Raw genomic sequence first — 20916 nt, 5'->3', positions numbered from 1 at the left:
GACCACTACTAAGACCCATCTGGACCTACGGAGCTGAGCTGTGGGACTCTGCGAAAACTTCCAACATCCAAAGAATCCAATCCTTTCTCTAAAGTCTTTCGGCATACCGTCAACGCTCCTTATCATGTATCCAATTTAACCCTCCAAGCAGACCTCAATATCCCTTTTGTCAATGACCTAATCCATTTTCGGCTTCTTTAATTTCCATAATAGCTTAACCATAGATCCTAATCCCACAGCACAAGCCTTATCCACACAACAACCCATCCCGACAGTCTTCCACGACGCCTGAAACGACGTTGGCCCCACGACCTTTTACCTATTTCCTAAATTTCTTTCCAACCTCTAGAGAGTTCCAGCATTGGCTGGCCCTTCTCAGCATGCCTTCCCGATTGTGGCGCTGCATCCTCGGGTTCAGCCTACAGTCTGGGCATAACTAAATGAAGATCACATTTACTTGATGTATATTGTATATAGAGCTCACCCTCCAGACCCGTCCGCTTAATCTGGAGAGTGGCTCCTGGGTAAAGCTCTCAGGCCTTGGTTTTTCCTCCCCGAGAAGTAACATCCTTAGCCATTCAAGCCCCTCACACTGACACAACACGTGCAGTGCCATTTCCTCTTCTTCCTGGCAGAATCTACAAAGGCTATCATCTGCCAGGCCCATGCGATGCATGTGTTTTCTGAGCCTTCAGTGGCCCAGTTAATAGGCCTACAATTATCCTTATAACCCCACGGCCTTGACGGATTAATTTTGCGGTCAGCATCGGCGAATAGCCTCTGATGAACTCCTTCGCCTGTCTCAGCCCAGTGGTGGCAAGCCACCACTCCTGAGTCCTACTCTGCACCCATTGGTTATAAATAAATAAATAAATATATATATAAAAAAATTGGGTCAATGGAGTGTAGAATACAAGATCTGATGGTTGAATGGCTAAAACAATTTATTGCCAGTTTTAATTTGATTTTTTAAATAGTTGTTTCACTCAGGTAGAGATTAGTAACTCACATACTTCATAAAGTAAGCAAAATCTTATGAGAGAAATGAAATCAATATGTCCGCGTATTAATGACTTTAATAAGCAAATAATGAATGGAGAAAAGCAGAGCAAGGTTAAGTTTGAGGTCAATGACCCTTATACATAATTTTTTTTAAAAAATGTTCATTGTGAACGGGAAGCTTTGTTTTCCCACATTAATAAAGTTCATTGCTTAATTTCTAAGCCGGAAAGAAGATAAAAATAAAATATCAATGATATTTTTGCAGATTTGATGAAACTTTAAATTATAAAATTTTATTTAAATTTATCTTTATCACAAAAACTTCTTTCCACTTCGCTTATAAGTGGGAGAGTATGGAGCTCCAAATAACTGATACAATTTAAAACTATTGCAACCAGTAAAAACTAAAAATTTAAATTTAAAGCATGATCGCCATTCTTTCTTCTACAAAGGATAAGAGAAAGGTAAAGGCAGAAAAACACTACTAGGGCCCTAAAGGTAGACTAAAAAATAATAATAAAAATAACCAGAAAAGATAATTGCATTTAATTGGTGCCACTTCTGGTGCTCCCGATTAAAACCCAAAATTATAGAGTCTCGCTAATTGAAATCTAAAATTCGAAATTTCCGAGATATTCCAATTTTTGGAGTAAAATGGATTGAATACTAATTGACGCAACTCTTTTTTCTAAAAGAGCACTTTTTCTTGCTTAAAGCTCCTTGAACGAACTCTTTCCGTGTCAAAACTTTTGAAATTACAAAAAACAAAAACAGCCGTACTACCTTTAATCAACTAAGAGAAAGAGAAAAGCAATACTTGGGAGGAGTTCACAACTCTGTAATGTGGTGTTCTTTAATGAATTTGATGAGTTGAAAGAATGAATAGGAGAAGTTCTTTGGAACTAGCTGCACATAAGGAGGATATAAACCAGATGGTTACACTAACTAGATGATTATCTGCCAGAGAGATAGAAGCTGCTATTAGCTGTGAAAACAATAACTGGTACAAGTAGACAAGAAGGCTTTTCTAAGTCTAGTATCCCGTTGGAAGATAGCCTCCCCACTCTCCGTATAATAAAGAGACAACTAAAAGGCAATAAATAGGTGGGGATAAAGACAGTGTTAACAAAAGGCTGGACAAAGGTTACAAAGTCATTGACTCCTCTTCAAGAGATTTTATCATCATTTTTAACATGTAGAACGCCTGGAGTTTAAGACACTTTGGAGGCAGTTACTTGTAATAGTGGCAATCACAGTTTTATTATCCTCGAATTCAAGTTAATTTCAAGTAAGGATCATTATGATGATAGCCGGATACCTAAAGAAAGTGTTAGGTATGGACTAGTCAAGTTTTCCGCGTCTGAGGAAGTGAAGGGAATTGGCTGTGCAGACTTCATTTACCCTAAATATTGCCAGAGATTAACAAAGCAGTTTGAAAGCTTCAAGCCTCCTTCGATCACGGTGTTAGGTGTGCAGAACTAACTGGTGGAGGTACAAAGCGATATCCCTACCTGACGTTGGGTATTCAGACTGAGAGGTGAACAGCTAAACCTTAACCACAAACCCAACAAACTTCCATGCCCAGCAGGGCTGCACATTCTGCAGAGTTGAACGACTTTGTTGCCGTGAGTCTTATTCAATGTACAGCCTATCCGTTTTTAGGATAGAGACTCCCTCTCATTTGATTTCTTTCTTAGTCTAATTAATAATTCAGTTTGGTCTCTCTCTCTGTCAGATATGTGGTTGCTGTTAGACAATGCTTTTTAAGCTTTTAGCCTTAAAGACCATTTTATTCAAATCAAACTAAAACTCGGCAGACAGTTTTCTTTACTGCTATAAAAGACGATGATGTTTTTATGTACTTATTTATTTATTTTTTTTAAATAAACTTATAATTATTCCAATAAAAGAACTCAGAATTCCTTAATAAAATCAAATGTACTTGAAGGGATTATTAAAATCAAATGTTTAGGGAAGAAGATTGGCTGTAAGGTTAGCATATTGGATTCCTACGCGGAGGTTCCAGGTTCGAATCCAGATGCTGGCCCTTAGATTTTCTCTTTTACAGCTTATTATTCGGTGATGGATAGTGTTGTCTGTAATAAGAGAACACTGTTAGGAGGCCGGCAATAACCTCAGATATTGGACGCGCCTTAAATCATATTTAAAAAAAAAAAATCATGAAAAACAATTAAATAAAACAAAACAAAAAACGAATATTTTATAGTCTTTACTAGAATGGTTTATTATCGCTAAAATGTATTCCTTCAAGAAATTTACACAATTCTCATAATAGGATATGACCGTACAATACGATAAAATAGCACTTTAGAGTAAAGATTACCTTATATCCCAACAATGTATAGCATGAATAGTTATTAAATTTAAGGAAGAAGTTTTGAAGGAAATGGTGGAAAACTGACAGATATAAAACTTTTTTCATTTCCAAAACTTTTCTCAACAACGGCGCGCCACCAGTATTAAACTTCTAATACAAGTTGGAATTAATAGAAACACGACTTGTATTGATAGTATGATAAATCTAAAGTAGTAAATTTGGAACTTTCAATGACTTTTCTAGTAAAATAGATTTTTGAAGATTCTTCGCAAACTTTTGAGTAAAATTGAAATTAAGCTGGGTGAATAAGATGGCAGGAAGTGTGGCCATTAAAGGCAGAATGTGTGAAAAAGTTTAAATCAAGTCCCGAGTAAAAATAGACGCGAGCTTTCACTTGTAACAACTCTAGAGACAAGTTATATGGTGGTATACTGTGGGAGGAAATTGTCCAAATATAGTTGATGGTACTGTGAAGTTTCTTCATTCAACTTCTGCTGCTGGGTAAAGGAAACGTTCGCCCAAATTACTCTTAATGATCTACCAAGTCAAGTCAAGGAATGTTACGTCTAAATGAGGCCCTAATCAGCGGTACCAACTTGATGAAATGTAACAAAAACTATCTTCCACTTTAATGACAATGAGCAGCAAAAACATTAAAATAACCTGTTCTCTTGTACGTTGTTTTTTATTTATAAAGTTACGTATAAATGATCTGCAACGAAAACTCACTGTCCGAAATCCGGTACAACAATTAAGAAATCGCCCTTTAATCTGACCTTGACACTCCACAGCATCATATTAAAATACAAAAAAATGATGAATAAAGGTAAAGAACATGCTAGTGAGACTCTTTGCAATACTAAAAATCTGGCCTTCACAGTTTCTTGGTCAGATGATTGAACTGAGACAAATTATAGACCGCAAACAATCACGTGGTACTTTCCATCGCCTACAATCTCATTATTATATTTACATTATTTCTCGCACAATCCAGGGTTATAATATAGAATACAGCAGTAATTATCTATAACAACAACACATAGGGAAGGGATTAGCTATGAGGTTAGCATACTGGACTCCCACGCGGAGGTCCCGGGTTCGAATCCAGCAGCTGACCCTTAGATTTTCTCTTCCTAGGAGCTTCTTACAGCTCACTGTCCGGTGATGGACAGTGTTGTCTGTAACGAGAGAACACTGTCCGGAGGCCGGCAGTGCACTGGAATAAGCTCCGGGCGCTAATGACCTCAGCTGTTGATGCGCCAAAAAAAAAAAAACAACACATTGTTTTCGCAATGTTTTGATTACTAGGTGTAACACTTTAGGTATATGTAACACTTTAGGTATAAGTAAAAATACAATTAATAAATAAAAAAATGGTAGAATTTTTGGGCAAAGTGAAACCTTTCGAAAGTATTATTCTAGGATGGAATCTTTACATTGAAAAAACGCAGCGAGCGATAAAGTGCATTTAACTAAAAGAAGACTGCGCATAAAACTAAAATAGAATAAAATAAATGCAGTTTGTAACTAAGTTTATTTCTGCAAGAGAACTTCCAAATATTTGAGAGAGTTCATCGACTATTCTCGGCTAGCTAACACGATATTGCTCCAAATTATCAAACTCGTACCTATTTCTTTTCTCTCATTCTTTAATAACACTCACGCTATATATTAATTATTAGTATTAAAATTACCCATTAAATGAATAAAATGACGTCGACATAATCGGGAGATCTTTCGAGGGGGTGAAAGAAGCATTCTTATGTTTAGATGAAACTGCAAAGAAATTAGGCCTAGTTGTCAACCAAGCCAAGACAAAGTATATGCGGGCTGGTGGAGATGGTGGCACCGATATATCGGTGGGTTCCTATAAATTCGAGAGGGTTGACCACCTTCAAGTACCTCGGATCCGTGGTTACCCCAGGGGAATGAAATATCAGCAGAGATTAAAAGTAGAACAAATCGATGCTACTTTGGACTCGCCAAGCAGATGAAAAGCAAGCTGATAGCTCTAGGGAGACTAAAAAAATCATCGGTACTTTTCCATTAGCCGGGCGCAAGCGAAAAACAGTATTGGGTAAAACTGTTTTCTTTACAATTCATTAATATTTGTTTATAGTTGAACTTGTTTTGCTTACTATTAATTAATATTTGTTTATAGTTGAACGTTTTCGACTTTTTTCCGTTGACTTGGCTCGCGTTTGGTTCACAATTGGCGACATTTGCGCCCGGCTAACGGAAAAGTACCAATCATCCACTACAAGAAACTAATTCGCCCAGTTATAACTTATGGCTCGGAAACGTGGGCTTTTTTCTAAAACAGATGGAAAAGACCTCCTGATTTTTTAGAGAAAGATTCTTAAGAAGAATATTTGGACCAATTCGAGATGGCCCAACTTGGCAAAAATGCACTAATTCGGAAATCTACTCTCTGTACAAAGAACCGCTGGGCGTTGCTGGGCGTACGGTGCCTGGAAAATGGCTGCCCAAAATAGGGAAAACTGACGGAAGCATTAGACGGAGGCCAAGGTTCGCTAGACGGACTGTCGCGCCAAATAAGAAGAAGAATTAAATGAATTACAATAAAATTTAAAAAAAAATTATGCGAATTTCAGTTGCTTCTGCACCAAACAGAAATGCAAGTGCCGTAAACGACCGATTCACCAAGCCCACCACTTTTTTTTACCATCCTAAAAAACTATAAAAGAACACACTCTACAAGATCCTAGCCCAATTCTTCCAATTTACATAATACGAGGTTACATACATATATATACATACAGTAATTAACACAAAGCAAACAAATTATCGAGAGAGATAGAAGTAAGTTTATTCAATTTTATGGAGATAACTGCGAAGGATACTAGTATCTAGTGGGTATCCGATCTCAGCAAGCGTGAAGCTAGCCATCTCTCGGTAAATTACTTCTATAGTTACTTCCTTTAAGAGTAATTTGAAGTTATTCATTCAAAAAAATCTAAGGTCACAAAATGGAAGGGAAAAAAAACAAATGCAAATAACGTACTAAATATCTTGGGTTATTCCAATTTGTGTCATGCAGTAACGAAACTGGTCGGAAGTAAAACACAAGTTACTTGGTTAAATGGTTCTGAGATGCTCTAAACACCAGAAAAATGTGGTGCTTATAACTAATACGACTTTAACTACAATGCTCTACGAATTTTAACACAATTTAACACCGTAATGATACTTCTTGATGGAAACCAACCCCCCAGTTCTCAAAAAAATGCCGACTAGAACAATTATTATTAAAATAAAAAATTATTGATGTACATATAATTTAATCTACACAAGAAATTTTAAGATAACCCGGTAAAGAAGTGAAAAAGGAAAATTCAAAATTTTAGTCACACATGACACTCTTTTAAAAAATTATAGTCAGAAAACCGTACATTATACTAAATAATGATTCTAAACGTCACAGATCATGGAGAGGGAAATAATTAAAAATTTCAGGTCATTAAACACCAATAAAAAACAAGGTGGTTACTTACTTACTTCTAAACCGATTTTGACTCTCGCAAAATGGTAATAATTTTGACACCATCTTTATAGATAAAAATCCTGTCTCTCCTTCAATGCACTTTTTTAACTATCTGTACCCGAATTTTGTTCCATCAGGATAAGCACTGAATCTTAAAGAAAATGATTACAATTTGGAATGAAAATTAACTTCAATAAAAAAATATATATTCTTAAAAAAACCACATTAAATCTGGCTCGTATTTATCTTCTAAAGAATTATTTTTAACTGAACCTGCCATATGGTTTAGTTTAGACGAGCATTTGTTTAATTGCAAGTAATTTGCTCTGCACAAAGCTAATGAACTCTACCGTTGGTTTATTATTAATGTATAATAATTAGAATATAATAAATCAACGATTACTACAATTATGCAGTTTGTAAAGTAGTAAACAATCCAGAAATACTCAAGGAAGTTTAGTGGTCATCGTGGTAGTTATATTTCAAAACAAAAAAATCTTCGAAAAATAAACAACCCCTAGAAATCCAGCCTTCAACGAGAGAACACTGTAAGCCTACAGGAAGAGACTGTGAAAAAGCTCCAGGTGCCTTTGAACACAGATGTTGACGCGACAATTGAATTGAAAAGAATTGAGGAATCTTGAATTTCTATCACTTAATAAATAAATTAATGGGTTGGAGAAAAATAAATCCATTATTTTCTCGATAGATGGCTGTAGTGATCGATATCTCGTAAAGTATCGATCAAACAATTTCAAGTTTATGCTCGTTGTGAAGGTGACATTTCACACTAAAAAAATTCTTTGGCTATTTTTTGTTTGTTCCATTCGCAGTTGTGAGTTACAGGGTGTTAACAATGGAAGTCAACAAAGAGAAAATTCGGTACATTTTACAGTTTTCCTTTGATAAAGGCGAAAATGCAAGCCAGGCAAGCTGAAATTGTGAATGGTGTTTATGGTGCCGATACTGTAACAGCTAGTTACGTGCAATTTTGGTTTCGTCGATTCTGTTCAGGCATTTTTGATGTTAAAGATGCACCTCGCACAGGCAGGCCCGTCGTCGAAAATGTCGATAAAATCACGGAAATAATCAAAGTTGACCGGCATGTTAGTAGTCATAGCATTGCCCAGGAGCTAAAGATCGTCCATAAAACAGTTTTAAACCATTTGCGCAAAGCTGGATTCGAAAAGAAGCTCGTTGTTTGGGTGCCACACCAATTAACACCAAAAAAAAAACATGATGGATCGAATTTCCATCTGCGAAGCCTTGGCCAAACGGAATGAAATCGACCCATTTCTTAAACGGATGGTGACTGGGGGATGAGAAATGGATCACCTACGACAATATTGTGCGAAAACGATCGTGGTCAGGTGAAGCAGCTCAAACGGTGGCCAAACCAGGACTAACGGTCAGGAAGGTTCTACTGTGTATTTGGTCGGACTTGAAAGGAATCATGAGTTGCTTCCTTATAGGCAAACACTAAATTCAGATCTCTACTGTCAACAACTGGACCGTTTGAAGCTAGCGATTGACCAGAAACGGACAGAATTGGTCAACAGAGGAGGTGTTGTGTTCCATAAAATCTTTATATGCTAACATTTCGAATAGTGCTTAGTTCAGATTTAGAGCTTAAGATTTTTTTATTAATGTCTACAAATTTTGCAAAAATTATTACACATAATATTTATTCCTTACAAAATGAACTATTATATAGCTTTTTATCAGTAAGTATAGGTAGGGGCAATTAAAACTATCTATATTTTTAAACTCTCATTCTATAGCCTCAATCCAATATTATACTTCTCCAAAGATGGGTTACCATTAAATCTCTCTACTTTAAATAATAAATGTGTCTCTAAACTGTCATAGAAGATCCTGCGGGAATCACAGCTTAATAACATAAATGACACTATTCTGGACACCTCTAACTATCCTAGACTGATACACACAGAGGGACCCACAATAAGTTGATGTAATTACCTGGCATTTAACATTGCCCCGCAGGTAAATTTCTCTAGTTCATTAAACAGACACTCTTGCATTTACATATTGACTATGAAAGCTAGGAAAAAATAAATAAATACTGCTCCAAAATTAGCATGAACAGTCTGCGAGGAATTTTCTAAATCAGGTTATTTTTTTCATGTTACTCGAAATAGTATTTAAATTTGTATAAATCTTCCATTTGGAATCATTAACGGATGCAATAAGTGTACTACTTAAGGATGGGTAATCTCTTGTCTGACGTCAGACTGCTCTATAAATATATATCTTACAAACATACTATAAAAAGCGAGTGAACTAGCGCAGACAGCCTTCTACTCTCTCTTGAGTCCAAATCATTCATAACCTTCTCCATGTATCTTATACTACCTTCATCAACACATAAAAAGCTTTAAATTCCTTTAGTTACAGGTAATGAAGCAAAGGTGTTTCACTATCTCTAGAAGCGGAATTCAAAAACATTGATATTTCCAAATTATGCTTAAGCTGTAGACAAAATTCAGAACCTTGCGTAAGATTGAACTAAAGGGTACCTAAATTCAGGTGAAAACGTACAGCGCAATTTTGAAAACCCAAGAACAGTTGGTAATAATACAAGAATGCACCTCCCCCGCTTAACTAAAAGATTCTTTTAAAAAAAGCGAGAAAAGATGGCACTCCTTCAGAGAGGTCGTCCATACACAGTTCCAATTCAAAAGAGGGTTGCATTTTCTCTGAAATTCCATCCAACAGCAAATCAATTCACATAGTTTTGTATCTCTCTCAGAAATTCTATCTTCTCGTGAATCTAATTCAAAAGATGGCAGTTTTATCTCCGGAGATTCTATCCCCCCGTAGTGCCTGTACAAACCAGATTGGTTCAATCAAGTCCTTTCATCTGCAGTTCCAATTCAAATGAATTTTCTATACAAAATCTTAAATGTACAACTTCCAAATAATGTCACTGAGCAGATGAATATCACTGAATACAAGTGATGAAATTAAATAGAAGAATTTGATAAAAACAAAAGCCAAAAATATAATTGACAATGAAAACAACAGCTTTTAAAACATACTGACCTAATTCAAAACACATGGTCTTCAAAGACTTGACACTTTTTTTCATGTCACTCAAAACATCTGGTCTTTAATTTAAAATGAAAACATATGTAATTAGGACAAGCATATGTGCTTTGAAATCATGGCTAACCGGATGTACTATTGTTAAGAAGGTGACGTCATTTTTCCCAACTTAAAAAAATAAATAAATAAATGCAGTGGTCATTTCATGAATTCCAGCCATTCATTACAAGATAAAAGTTTTTAGACTCTACAGACTATAATTAACATGAAAAACAAGCTCTTTTTTATAATCTAAGTGGGCCTAAAAAAAAACAGATGTATCACAAAAAGAAAATAAATAGAGTTCTGCGCATATCTTCTGAGTTTTTTTTAAACATGGAGATTTATTTTCCTTGAATTCATTTGATAAGACAGAAACCTCTTATATAATAAAACAAGTAAAATGCACAAGTTACTTTTGTTTATCCAAATAAACAATTAGAAGATAAATTCTTAAAAGAAAATGTAAGCCACAAAAAAACCTTTATACATTTTTATCAGATAAAAAAGAGGAAATAAATACACTTTAGAAGAATGGTTAGTTTAAAATAAAAACCCCTCTTATCTGCGTATTCCTGAGTGAGTTATAACATTTTGAGAAAAACATTACAAGAATTAGCTTCACTTTTAAAAAGATAATAAGATATGGCGAAAATTCCAGGTAAAGGACAATATCCGCCCACTTGTCAACGGAAATGGGATGGTGTTCAAAATTAAATTTAGAATTGCAATTTAGATAGAGAAAACGCGCGTCAACATTTCTCTGATGCAACAAAATTTCCATGTTTTCTTAGGGCGACCATTAAATTTTATTACAATTCTAATAATAGCCGAATGGAGGGGGTTGCATAACATAAAGGTGTGGTTTTTTTTTTTTAGAACTAAGTGTTGGGCTAAACATTTCTTCTATCATATAATTATAGTCGCATTTCTTGAACTTTTGTATAAATCAAAGGTATTTTGGAGCTTAAATGATAGAAATAGCGCGCAGGGCTTAAGCCCAAGTTTGGACGCCCGCTACCTTTGCACCTTTTAATCTCCATCACGAACATGTTTAGCTTATTGAATAATTGAAGATGCAAAATTAATTTTTCACCAAAATTTGATTCAACTTTTTGCTTGAAGTTTAATTTATCATTTAAATAATTTAATATAAATTTAACTCACTAAAACAATTACCTAATAACTTAAGATTAATACAATATTTCAACAGAAGTACAAAGAATTTAATTAGTAACAATAAGTTGACAGAACGGAATAAAAGATTGTAAAGGCAGTGACAAAATTAACTTTTTAAAATTCGATAGAAATAAATCAATCGTTTTGTTTACAGTAGATCAAATATAATTGAATATTACTTCAATAGTATTTATTCAGTACTGTTCAAACAAGAAAGAATGTTTATACTCAATTATTTAATAATAGCTTGATGACGTTATTCACTTAAAATGTTTCAAAATTCAATATGTTCATATAAACAAGCAAGATAAATAATGGCCGAAATGTTTTTCTTAATAAATTCAAAAAGAAATTAAGAATTCTTTTTACATAATTATAGTCTTATAACTTTATATTCTTAGTAAAATCGATAAAAAGTAAACAATACTTTTATAAAAAAGACCAATTCTGAAGTCTTGATGAAAGACTATATATTAATAAACAAACAAATTACTTGGGAGACATTCTACCAATTTAATTTTTTTAATTACCTTGTCTAAAAATACTTTAATCAGCCGTCAGATATCTTAAAGTGTTGTGTGACGTAAATGAAATTTAGTAATTTCTTAATACTTGAATAAGATACTGAAAAAATGGGCTTTTTGTCAAAACTTAATAAAACGAAGTAAGCTGCACTATCGAAGTACTAATTACGTTAACCATAAAAAACCTTCCATCCAGAAATTTTAATTTAAAAATGAAATAATAAATGTTTAAAATTATTTTGATTCTCAATCACCATTTCAGACAGGATCAATTATTATTTTTAACTCTACAATTGTAGCCACCATTATACAATGAAGTGATCATAAAGTTTTCAACTCTACAATTGTAGCCACCATTATACAATGAAGTGATCATAAAGTTTTCAACTCTACAATTGTAGCCACCATTATACAATGAAGTGATCATAAAGTTTTCAACTCTACAATTGTAGCCACCATTATACAATGAAGTGATCATAAAGTTTTCAACTCTACAATTGTAGCCACCATTATACAATGAAGTGATCATAAAGTTTTCAACTCTACAATTGTAGCCACCATTATACAATGAAGTGATCATAAAGTTTTCTAAACGTTTTAATCAATTCTATTTTTTTTAAAAAAAGATTGTTTTACCAACGGTTATTTCTGAAGAACAACTCCAAAATCGAGAATCTGCACAATTATAGTTTAAAAAAAAAAGCCGTTAAGATGTCTTCGAGAGGGGAAAAAAATGAATTGTGTATAAGTAGCCCTTCAAGTTAGTTGACTGATTCACTTAAGGTGGAGTTTTAATATAAATATAAGATGTGTATAAGCTACATTTTATTTTGGGTTATACAACCCACGCGTCAGGTAGTCAAAGAATTTTTTCGAAATCAAGGATATAAAATTTTTTTTATTATTGAAAAAAAGGACAAATTTTGCATTAAAATAAAATAAAATTTTATCTAGCAGTAACAATTTAAAAAAAAAAAATTCTTTCTAATAATAAAAGGGTTTTAGACTATGTTGTAAATGGTTACTATAAACAACGTTTATTAACTGGCTCTAAGGCTTAAAAAGCCATTAACTGTGAAATATCTTTACGGTCATTTAAAATGGCTTCTATAAATGTTTCACAAGTAAGGTAATTTGTTAGAATGAAAAGTTGGAAGTAAGTTTAAAGTAGATAATTGCAAGTTGCCCAATTTGGGGCTAAGATATTAAATAAAATTAACGCCTTCAATTTAGCACATTGTGGAACAGGTGCCATAAAATGCAATTAATTACCTCAATTTAGCGGAATTAAGGAGATCTTTCAGGAATTTCAAGAAAGATGTGTAAATGAGAAGTAATTTTGCTTCAAAGGTTTTCTATTGTTTGTACAAATACTAAGAACTGAACATCAGGGATCTATATAAACAAAAAATGCGATTAATAGAGGTCATTTAAAGGTTATTAGATAAATTTCAGATATATGGGAAAAACAACTAAATTTCTGATATAATTTACGCCAATAGAAGACCGCCTCTTCTAAATCATGAAACAAATTACAAAAAGCTTTCAAAAGTCTCCTCACTTCACTCAGCTAACAAATTTTTATGGAAAAAACATTACGACTTGTACTTTTCTCAAGTGGTTATAACACAAACTGGAGGTTTAAACGAATGTCCGTCCAGAAATAGAAATTCATTCTCTCTTACATTTAAAGCTAGAAAAAAATGGGAGCAAATGAATGCTTCGAGTCAAACTAGAAAATGATGTCACAGTCCGTTTAAATGGCATCAATTTAGTTGAATACGTCCTTCTTATATAATCACTGAAACTGCCCTAATTTCAGAACGAAGTGAATAATTAATGTATCTGGTTTGTAATATCCTTTAAAGGTCTTTACATTTTTTTTAGCCATCAAATCATCAAATTCTATAGCTAAAAACTTTTAATTAAGTGAGGCAGTCCGGCCTCACTTAAATTCTTCCCCAAGAAATGTTCAAAAAATGAAAAAAAAAAAAAAAAAAATGTCCAAAAGTAAAACACAAGTGTTTCTGCATCATCGAAGCATGATCCTAATATTTCCAATAATGGCAACAGTTAAGTGAAAGCAATTCTACAAAAAAACTGAAACCCTTAGTTAAGTAAAATAAACAGTTTAGTAATGGTTAGTGACGTTTATACTGGAATTTCCTACAGCAATAATTTAGACTGGCTTAGATTTAAAAATAGAAGACCAGATGAACCAAACGATGAGGGGTAAAGGGATTAAATCTCGCCAGGATGACAAGCATTGCAGCTTAACGTTTTAAAAGGATTAAAATATATATATATACATATTTGCATGACTTCTATTTCTTTAAATAGATCAGAGAAATTCTACTTAATGCACATTTCACTCAACATACTTTTCTTAAAAGTTTTAATTTATTTTAAAACTTAAAACTTGAAATTAAAAACAAAATAATACAATATATAATATAAATTATTATTATTTTGTAGTAAAATTTAAGATTAAGAGAAATAATGCTAATAATTAGCACGAACTTAGTTAAAATGTTATAATCGCATGAAAATTATTACTGGCATTAAACCTTAACTCCAAACATTTCTATTGGCATAACAATGGCTGGCTTATCTATTAAACATTATTTGTTTTGTTATTGTCACTATTTCTGAGAAAATGGTCACTTAATCTCATAAACATGAAACAAATTATTTAAAAATAAACAATTAAAATTACATTTATTCATTCTATTTTTAATTTTAAATTATTTTTAAAGTAATAATTTTAATTTTATAAACAAATCTGTGAAAGGCAGGCGTAATTACAGAACGGAAATAATTTACCTTTGGTGGCCATGACGTCACACGGTAATACAAATTTTTGGACTTAAGTGTCACTTTTAAGAATCGATTTTTTTTTTTTTTTTTAACTTTTTGGCAATATTTTCACAAAAACTGTAACAACGATCTTCATAAAACTGCCCAGGCGCGCTCATTGAATAATATAAATGTAAAATTTTTGTTTCAAACATTTTCGTATATCGGATAAAGAATTCAGAAACCTTTAGCAATTTAAAGTGCAGTCAAATCATGAATAACCAAAGAATAGTAATCTTGGTGAAAAGGTGATCAAATTTTGTAAGAAGTTTTGAGAAAGAGCGGAAGACAATAAAAGATGAGAAATGTTAAGTTCTATCTCAGTAGATGTAGACCGTGTCTCGGATATTTACTAAGAATGACGATGATGACTCAACTATGGCGCTGAGTCGAAAATAAACTCCAACACCGCCTTTATTATTATTAAACACCCATCATATAAGTTGCCATTTCTTTCTTTTATTTTAACATTAGAATATTAATATATTATAATGTTTTGTGTACTTTGTTATAATACTTATTCTTTATTGATTTGCATGACGTCAGCTATCATTCACAGGAAACAAGTCTGGTCAATATGAGTGGTATGTGTCACTAAATCTTTTAAGATTGAAAGACAATGACTCTACGCAAAAATGTAAATTATAAAAACTGTTATCTGATGATGGGAGAATATTTGAAACAATTTAGAACCTTAATGGTCATTATTACACTAATTAGGAGGGAAAAAGGTGCACATTAAACACGGTAGTTTCCGCTTGCTCAGAACAAAAAGTTAATTTAATCGATTACCTTCGATACGATTTAATCGATTTACCATGACAATGCTGTCTTTACACTTTGGAAATTAACAATTGATGGTATTTTTGTTTGTGTTCTAAAGCTTACGGTCACAAATATATATACAAATAAATTACTGGAATCTTGTAGATTTATTATTTTGAATTTCGAATGGTAGTGACTCTTTCGTATATCCTCTGAGAACAAAATTGAGGTTTTACATATTGGTTTATGAGGGAATTTACAAGAAATAATTGTACCGAGTCTATAGAAAAACAATTGAATTAATTTTTTTGGGATAAGAGTATTTATTGCGAACTATTTTGGCCATGAGATACCATCAGCTAAATTAAAAAGCGATACTTTTATTTAAGGTATTCTATTTTTTACTTAAATCAGATTGCAGTGGATATGACATAATGCTGGAAGTCAAAAAAAAAAAATTAGCGTGCAATAGCTAACTATAAAGCAAACAACAAGTATGATGTATTGTTAGAGGCATGTGTTGAATCTATCCTTGGTGGACAATTAACCTTAATTTCAAGCCACTTGTTAGTGAACATGAACAGGATACTACCCTCTTTGTGTTCGGCGCGGCTAAATGGCAACAGTTCGGCCGTCTGGGTGGAGGAACACGCCAGAGGAATCAGGCAGAACTGTCCACCCAAGTAATTCCTTATTCTCTGTCCTAACTTTCGATATACAATGGCCAATCATATTTTTTTTTAGATATAATACAAATTTAATACTTTTAGTCTTTTAAAAATTAAATACTAATTAAATTAGTTTAGAAATTAGACGAAAAAGGCATTAGGACAAAGTCAATTTTAGGTAATTGCCGAGAATTTTTGAGATGCCTTGAATAGTCTTGAAGTTAGTGCTTTAATTCGATTAATAATTATTCTATCCGAGGGAATCTTGAGTTTTGGTCAGTTTAAGCCAACATTTCGGACTATATTTTGGGCTATTTTCAGGGCTTAGATTTGTAATTAATACATTTTAAATAATAAGTAAATATTCTCTGCAATTATTCTCTCCGTAGTACAAGATGTGTACACCAATGTCCCCTTGAATCGGCTGAATTAACAGTTTAGAAAACCACGCCTAAAAACAAGAAATCCATCCTTGGTGGACAATTAACCTTAATTTTAAGCCACTTATCAGCCAACATGAACAGGAGTCTACCCCCTCTTCACCAGAACAGCTGGTTACTCAAGCAAGAAAACAGTAAAAGACTTTTCAGCAAGAAAAATAAACTAAAAATTTAAAAATAAGAATTAGCACCATATTAAGAAAATAAAATGAACGATTAAAAGACGACTGGTTATAAATTGTAAGCAATGAATATGAAACTATTTATGAATAATTCATTAACTTATAGAAACTGCTTACAATCATCTATAAATAAAAATATTTATTCATTCTATGAATCAATTCTCTTAAATGTTGTGGACATTCATTGAGATATGTACATTAGAATCATATACCCAACATCACCTGTAAGAGGTACCCTTTAAAACATACGAGGATCGTTTGAAAAGTCCATGCAAAGTCAGAGAGATAGCACCACTGGCGCGTATCGAGGTTATGTTTAGTTAGTAGCATCTCTTGGAAGAACACACACCAAGTTTCAGCCAGATCGGTCTATTTCTTTGTGTTTGGCATTCGTTTGAATCGAGGAAGTCGAGTGATTTTCAAAAAATGGACGAAAAAGAATTTCGTGTGTTGATTAAACCCTACTTTATGAAAGGCAAAACGCCTCAGGAGACTAAAGAGAAGCTTGATAAACATTATGGTGACTCTGCACACCATAACTTAGAACACTTTATAAGTGGTTTCAAAATTTTCGGAGTGGCCATATGGGCACAAGTGACGCTGAACGTTCTGGACGCCCTGTTGAGGTTACTACTCCAGAAATCATTGATAAAATCCATGATATGGTGATGGATGACAGAAGAGTGAAGGTGCGTGAGATTGCTAGTGCTGTGGGCATCTCGAATGAACGGGTACATAATATTTTGCATCAACATTTGGCCATGACAAAGCTATCCGCAAGATGGGTGCCGCGATTGCTCACGCTTGACCAAAAACGAAATCGTGTGAAGTGTTGCAAGGACGGTTTGCAGCTGTTCCAGAAGAATCCGCAGGACTTTAAGCGTCGTTTCGTCACTGTGGATGAAACATGGATACATCACTACACTCCTGAGACCACAGAACAATCTAAACAATGGGATTCGCAAGGAATAATCCTCATCGACTATCTGGAAAAGGGTAAAACTATTACAGGTGCATATTATTCATCGTTATTGGACCGTTTGAAAACCGAGCTGCAAGAAAAACGCCCACGATTGACCCACAAAAAAGTCCTTTTCCATCACGACAACGCACCAGCTCACACCTCAGCAGTTGTGGTCGCAAAATTAATGGAAATAGGGTTCCAACTCGTTTCACATCCCCCCTATTCTCCAGACTTGGCTCCCTCGGACTACTATTTGTTCCCCAATATGAAGAAATGGCTGGCGGGAAAAAGATTTTATTCAAACGAGGAGGTGATTGCAGAAACGAATGGCTATTCTTCAGACTTGGACAAATCCTATTATTCGGAAGGGATCAACAAACTAGAGCAGCGTTGGACGAAGTGTATAAGCCTAAAAGGAGACTATGCTGAAAAATAAAAAAGGTTTACCCCAAAAAAATAAGTAGTTTTTATTTTTGCACGGACTTTTCAAACGACCCTTGTATATTCGTATGTTTTGATCTAAAACTAGCAGAGATTGAATCAGATTGTGAAATGGAGCTTTTGTTTTCTATAATATATTTGATAAATTTCTCTTTATGCCTGGAGTTTAAAGTTGTAAGTGGTGGTAGATACTTTCAAGTATATATTTACTCTAATGGGAAAGCAATGAAACTGCAATTTAAAGTTTCAATCCCTCCAACGAACAGTGTAGAGAGGTTAGCTGATAAGTTAGTAAGCTGGAAAATATAGAAATATTCAGTTATTTCCTTTCAAAACCCTCCTTTCCCCCTGGCCGCCCTTAGATTTTCTTAGAAGCCACTATAGTCACAATGGCGATAGACTTAACAAGTCTAGTATATATTTTCTTTAGCAAGATAAAACAAAAATACTAAAGGCAGTGTAAATGAATTCAAATTAATACGAGAAGAGGGTCTTCACAATAAGTAAAATATATTATAAGAAGTTTATAGTGTGAAAGTTAATGGATACAAATGTTGATATAGTTGATTGAGTTGATATATGTTTGTATTTGATTTGTGTAGGCGTTCAAGAACTGGTACATCCGTCCTATTGTGCTGTGATAGCAGACATCTCTTCTAGTATATACAAGAGGGTGAACACAATAATGTAACTTGTACTACAGTGTCACTTCAAATAAATTTACAACGATTTCCTGGGACAGAGTGTGCCACTATGACAGTATTCTATAAATACACTTTAGGGATAAGCAGATTATTTTGTAGAAAAACACTTAATAACAATCTCATTGGAAATACTAGAATTTAACTCCGATAAATAGAAAAAACTGTCAATAGAAATAAAATCTCTTCTATTTGCGAACAAAAGAAAACTTCCAAATAATCAGAATTTATTTTAGCGAAACGTTACAAAAAGAACTGCCACAACCCAAACTTGGTAACAGAAGATTATACTAAAACAAAAAAAACTAAAATCGCTTCATCGGGGGTCATATTTATCCTGTAGGATCGGCAGAGCATGCTATAAATAATGCTGAAGCTGAGGGTATTTTTCTTGTTTTTGAGAAATACTGACTACACAATTATAAAACAATGATGCCCAATTAGTACTACTAAGCTTTTTTCTTACAGATTGCTAATGAATATATCGAAAAATCTATTAAATTGAAATACTTCCTCTTATAAGAGTAAGATAAAGAAATTGGAATAAATATTTAAAACTAATATTGAAGACCCAAGACAGTAGCGCTAATGGCGGCACTTCCAGAAATTTGTATTTATCTCATAAATTAAAAATAGAAATATGTACAAACACTAATTTATGTACATAAAAACATTTATTAACATAAATGAATATTATGTTAACCAATTAGCAGAATTTGAATTAATCAATTCTTTTTATCTTTGAATAAATCAAAATCATTAAATCAATACTTAGGTACCTATTCATTACGCCAAATGAAATCTTTTGAATTTATATAGAGTAAGTAAGTGAGTAAGAATTGTAGTATAATAATATTAGTAATGATAATTATTTAATCAATTAAGACACAATGTATTACCTTGTTTCAACAAAATAATTCATTCCATTTCAGCTTCATGCTAAGTGAAGTAATAAGAGATGGCCCTCACTTTTTTACACTAATTTAATAATGAAACACAACTTTATATTTAACAAAATCTAATACTATACTCTAAAAAAATAACTTAAAAGCAATTCATAATAAAATAGAATTGCATCAAGACATTCAAAACTGATAAAAAAAACTACGAGATACACTGGTCAAAAAAAAGAAAAACAATATGTCCGCTACTAAACTAGCAAATAAGAACAGTGTGACCAACCCACTGTTGGTTCACAGTTAATAAGAATTATCAAGTCACTACAGAATATTTAGTGTGTCATTGTTTGGACTGTGCGTTGAGTTGTGGCTAGAATGAGTAACAGTGTACTGGCAGTATCTAAAGTAACCTTACACATTGTTTACTTAGAAGGAACACCCTAAACTTCAAAGAGTGTGTAAGTGATTTAATTAATTTTTCCATTTATATTTTACTTCATTTTGAGTGTTGAAATTATGTTTGCTTTAACTCACTCCTCGAAAATAATTTGTCTACAATACTGTTGAAAATCTATTTAGAAATTTTGTAAGGATGTTGGCTTTTAAAGCTGGAAGTTACATTTACGCAGATAAAAGAGGAAGTTAGAGGCACAATATAAATCAGCACTAATAGTTTAATTGGCTTAGTTAAATATTTATTAAAGGCAATGAAGTTCAATTAGTAAATTAGATATTATGTCATAAAAGAATGAGTTATATAAGATTATATACTCTTAAATTAGGATTTATATGATTTAATTGTTGTCCTTGAATCTTTATACAAGAAAAATTATTATCTTACTGAAAATTAGTAACTGTTCATTCTACTATAATTGTCATTTCTTTAAGACATATTAAAGAAATTTAAATGATGTGTTTAGTATTTTGTATAAAAGTAAAAAAAGTCTTTAAAGTTAGGATCCTCTTCATGTCTATGTCATTTTCCTTGTCTTTTCTGTTTTTGTTTTGATTTTAATTATTGCCCACTTTAACTGTAAGGGATAGTAACACAATGGTAACTAATCTAACAATGGTTACTTTAAGAAGTTAATAGTAACTAACAATAGTAATTAATTATCTAAAGTAGATGATAACAGGGTGAAGCCATCTTAAATGATGGCTAGAGTGGCATAATAAGGTGCCGCTGAAGAGTGTTCTATCTCAGAAGAAAAAGAAAGAAAGAGAGACAGCAGCATGGATGATCACACAATGCTAACGACGAGACAACGGAAGACAATGAGATCAGAACAAGTGGAGTTCAAACACCAAACTAGTGAACCTGATAGATAATATAATGGCTTCTAACAT

At 33.1% G+C, this 20916-nt stretch overlaps 1 protein-coding gene across 34 annotated transcripts in view; it reads right to left on the bottom strand.

Moving 5' to 3' along the window:
* The window catches only part of hts (adducin 1-like protein hts), a 107848-nt gene that overhangs the window by 72489 nt on the left and 14443 nt on the right, over window positions 1–20916 (bottom strand). For 8 of the 34 annotated variants that reach the window (XM_074139964.1, XM_074139971.1, XM_074139965.1 and 5 more), the window contains exon 1: window positions 6856–7077. The exons of 3 other annotated variants lie outside the window; for them this stretch is intronic. In XM_074139964.1, coding sequence (XP_073996065.1) covers window positions 6856–6908 — 53 coding nt within the window. In that variant the 5' untranslated portion in view covers window positions 6909–7077. Of the gene's footprint in view, window positions 1–6855; window positions 7078–19569; window positions 19821–20916 lie in introns of those variants that run through there. 23 more of the 34 variants (XM_074139984.1, XM_074139985.1, XM_074139982.1 and 20 more) reach the window with 14 other exon arrangements.

The sequence above is a fragment of the Rhodnius prolixus genome, unplaced genomic scaffold (genome assembly GCF_049639745.1).
Source record: "Rhodnius prolixus isolate KJV_2025 unplaced genomic scaffold, Rpr scaffold_6, whole genome shotgun sequence".
NCBI lineage: Eukaryota > Metazoa > Arthropoda > Insecta > Hemiptera > Reduviidae > Rhodnius > Rhodnius prolixus.
This window is presented reverse-complemented; position numbering and strand designations above follow the sequence as displayed.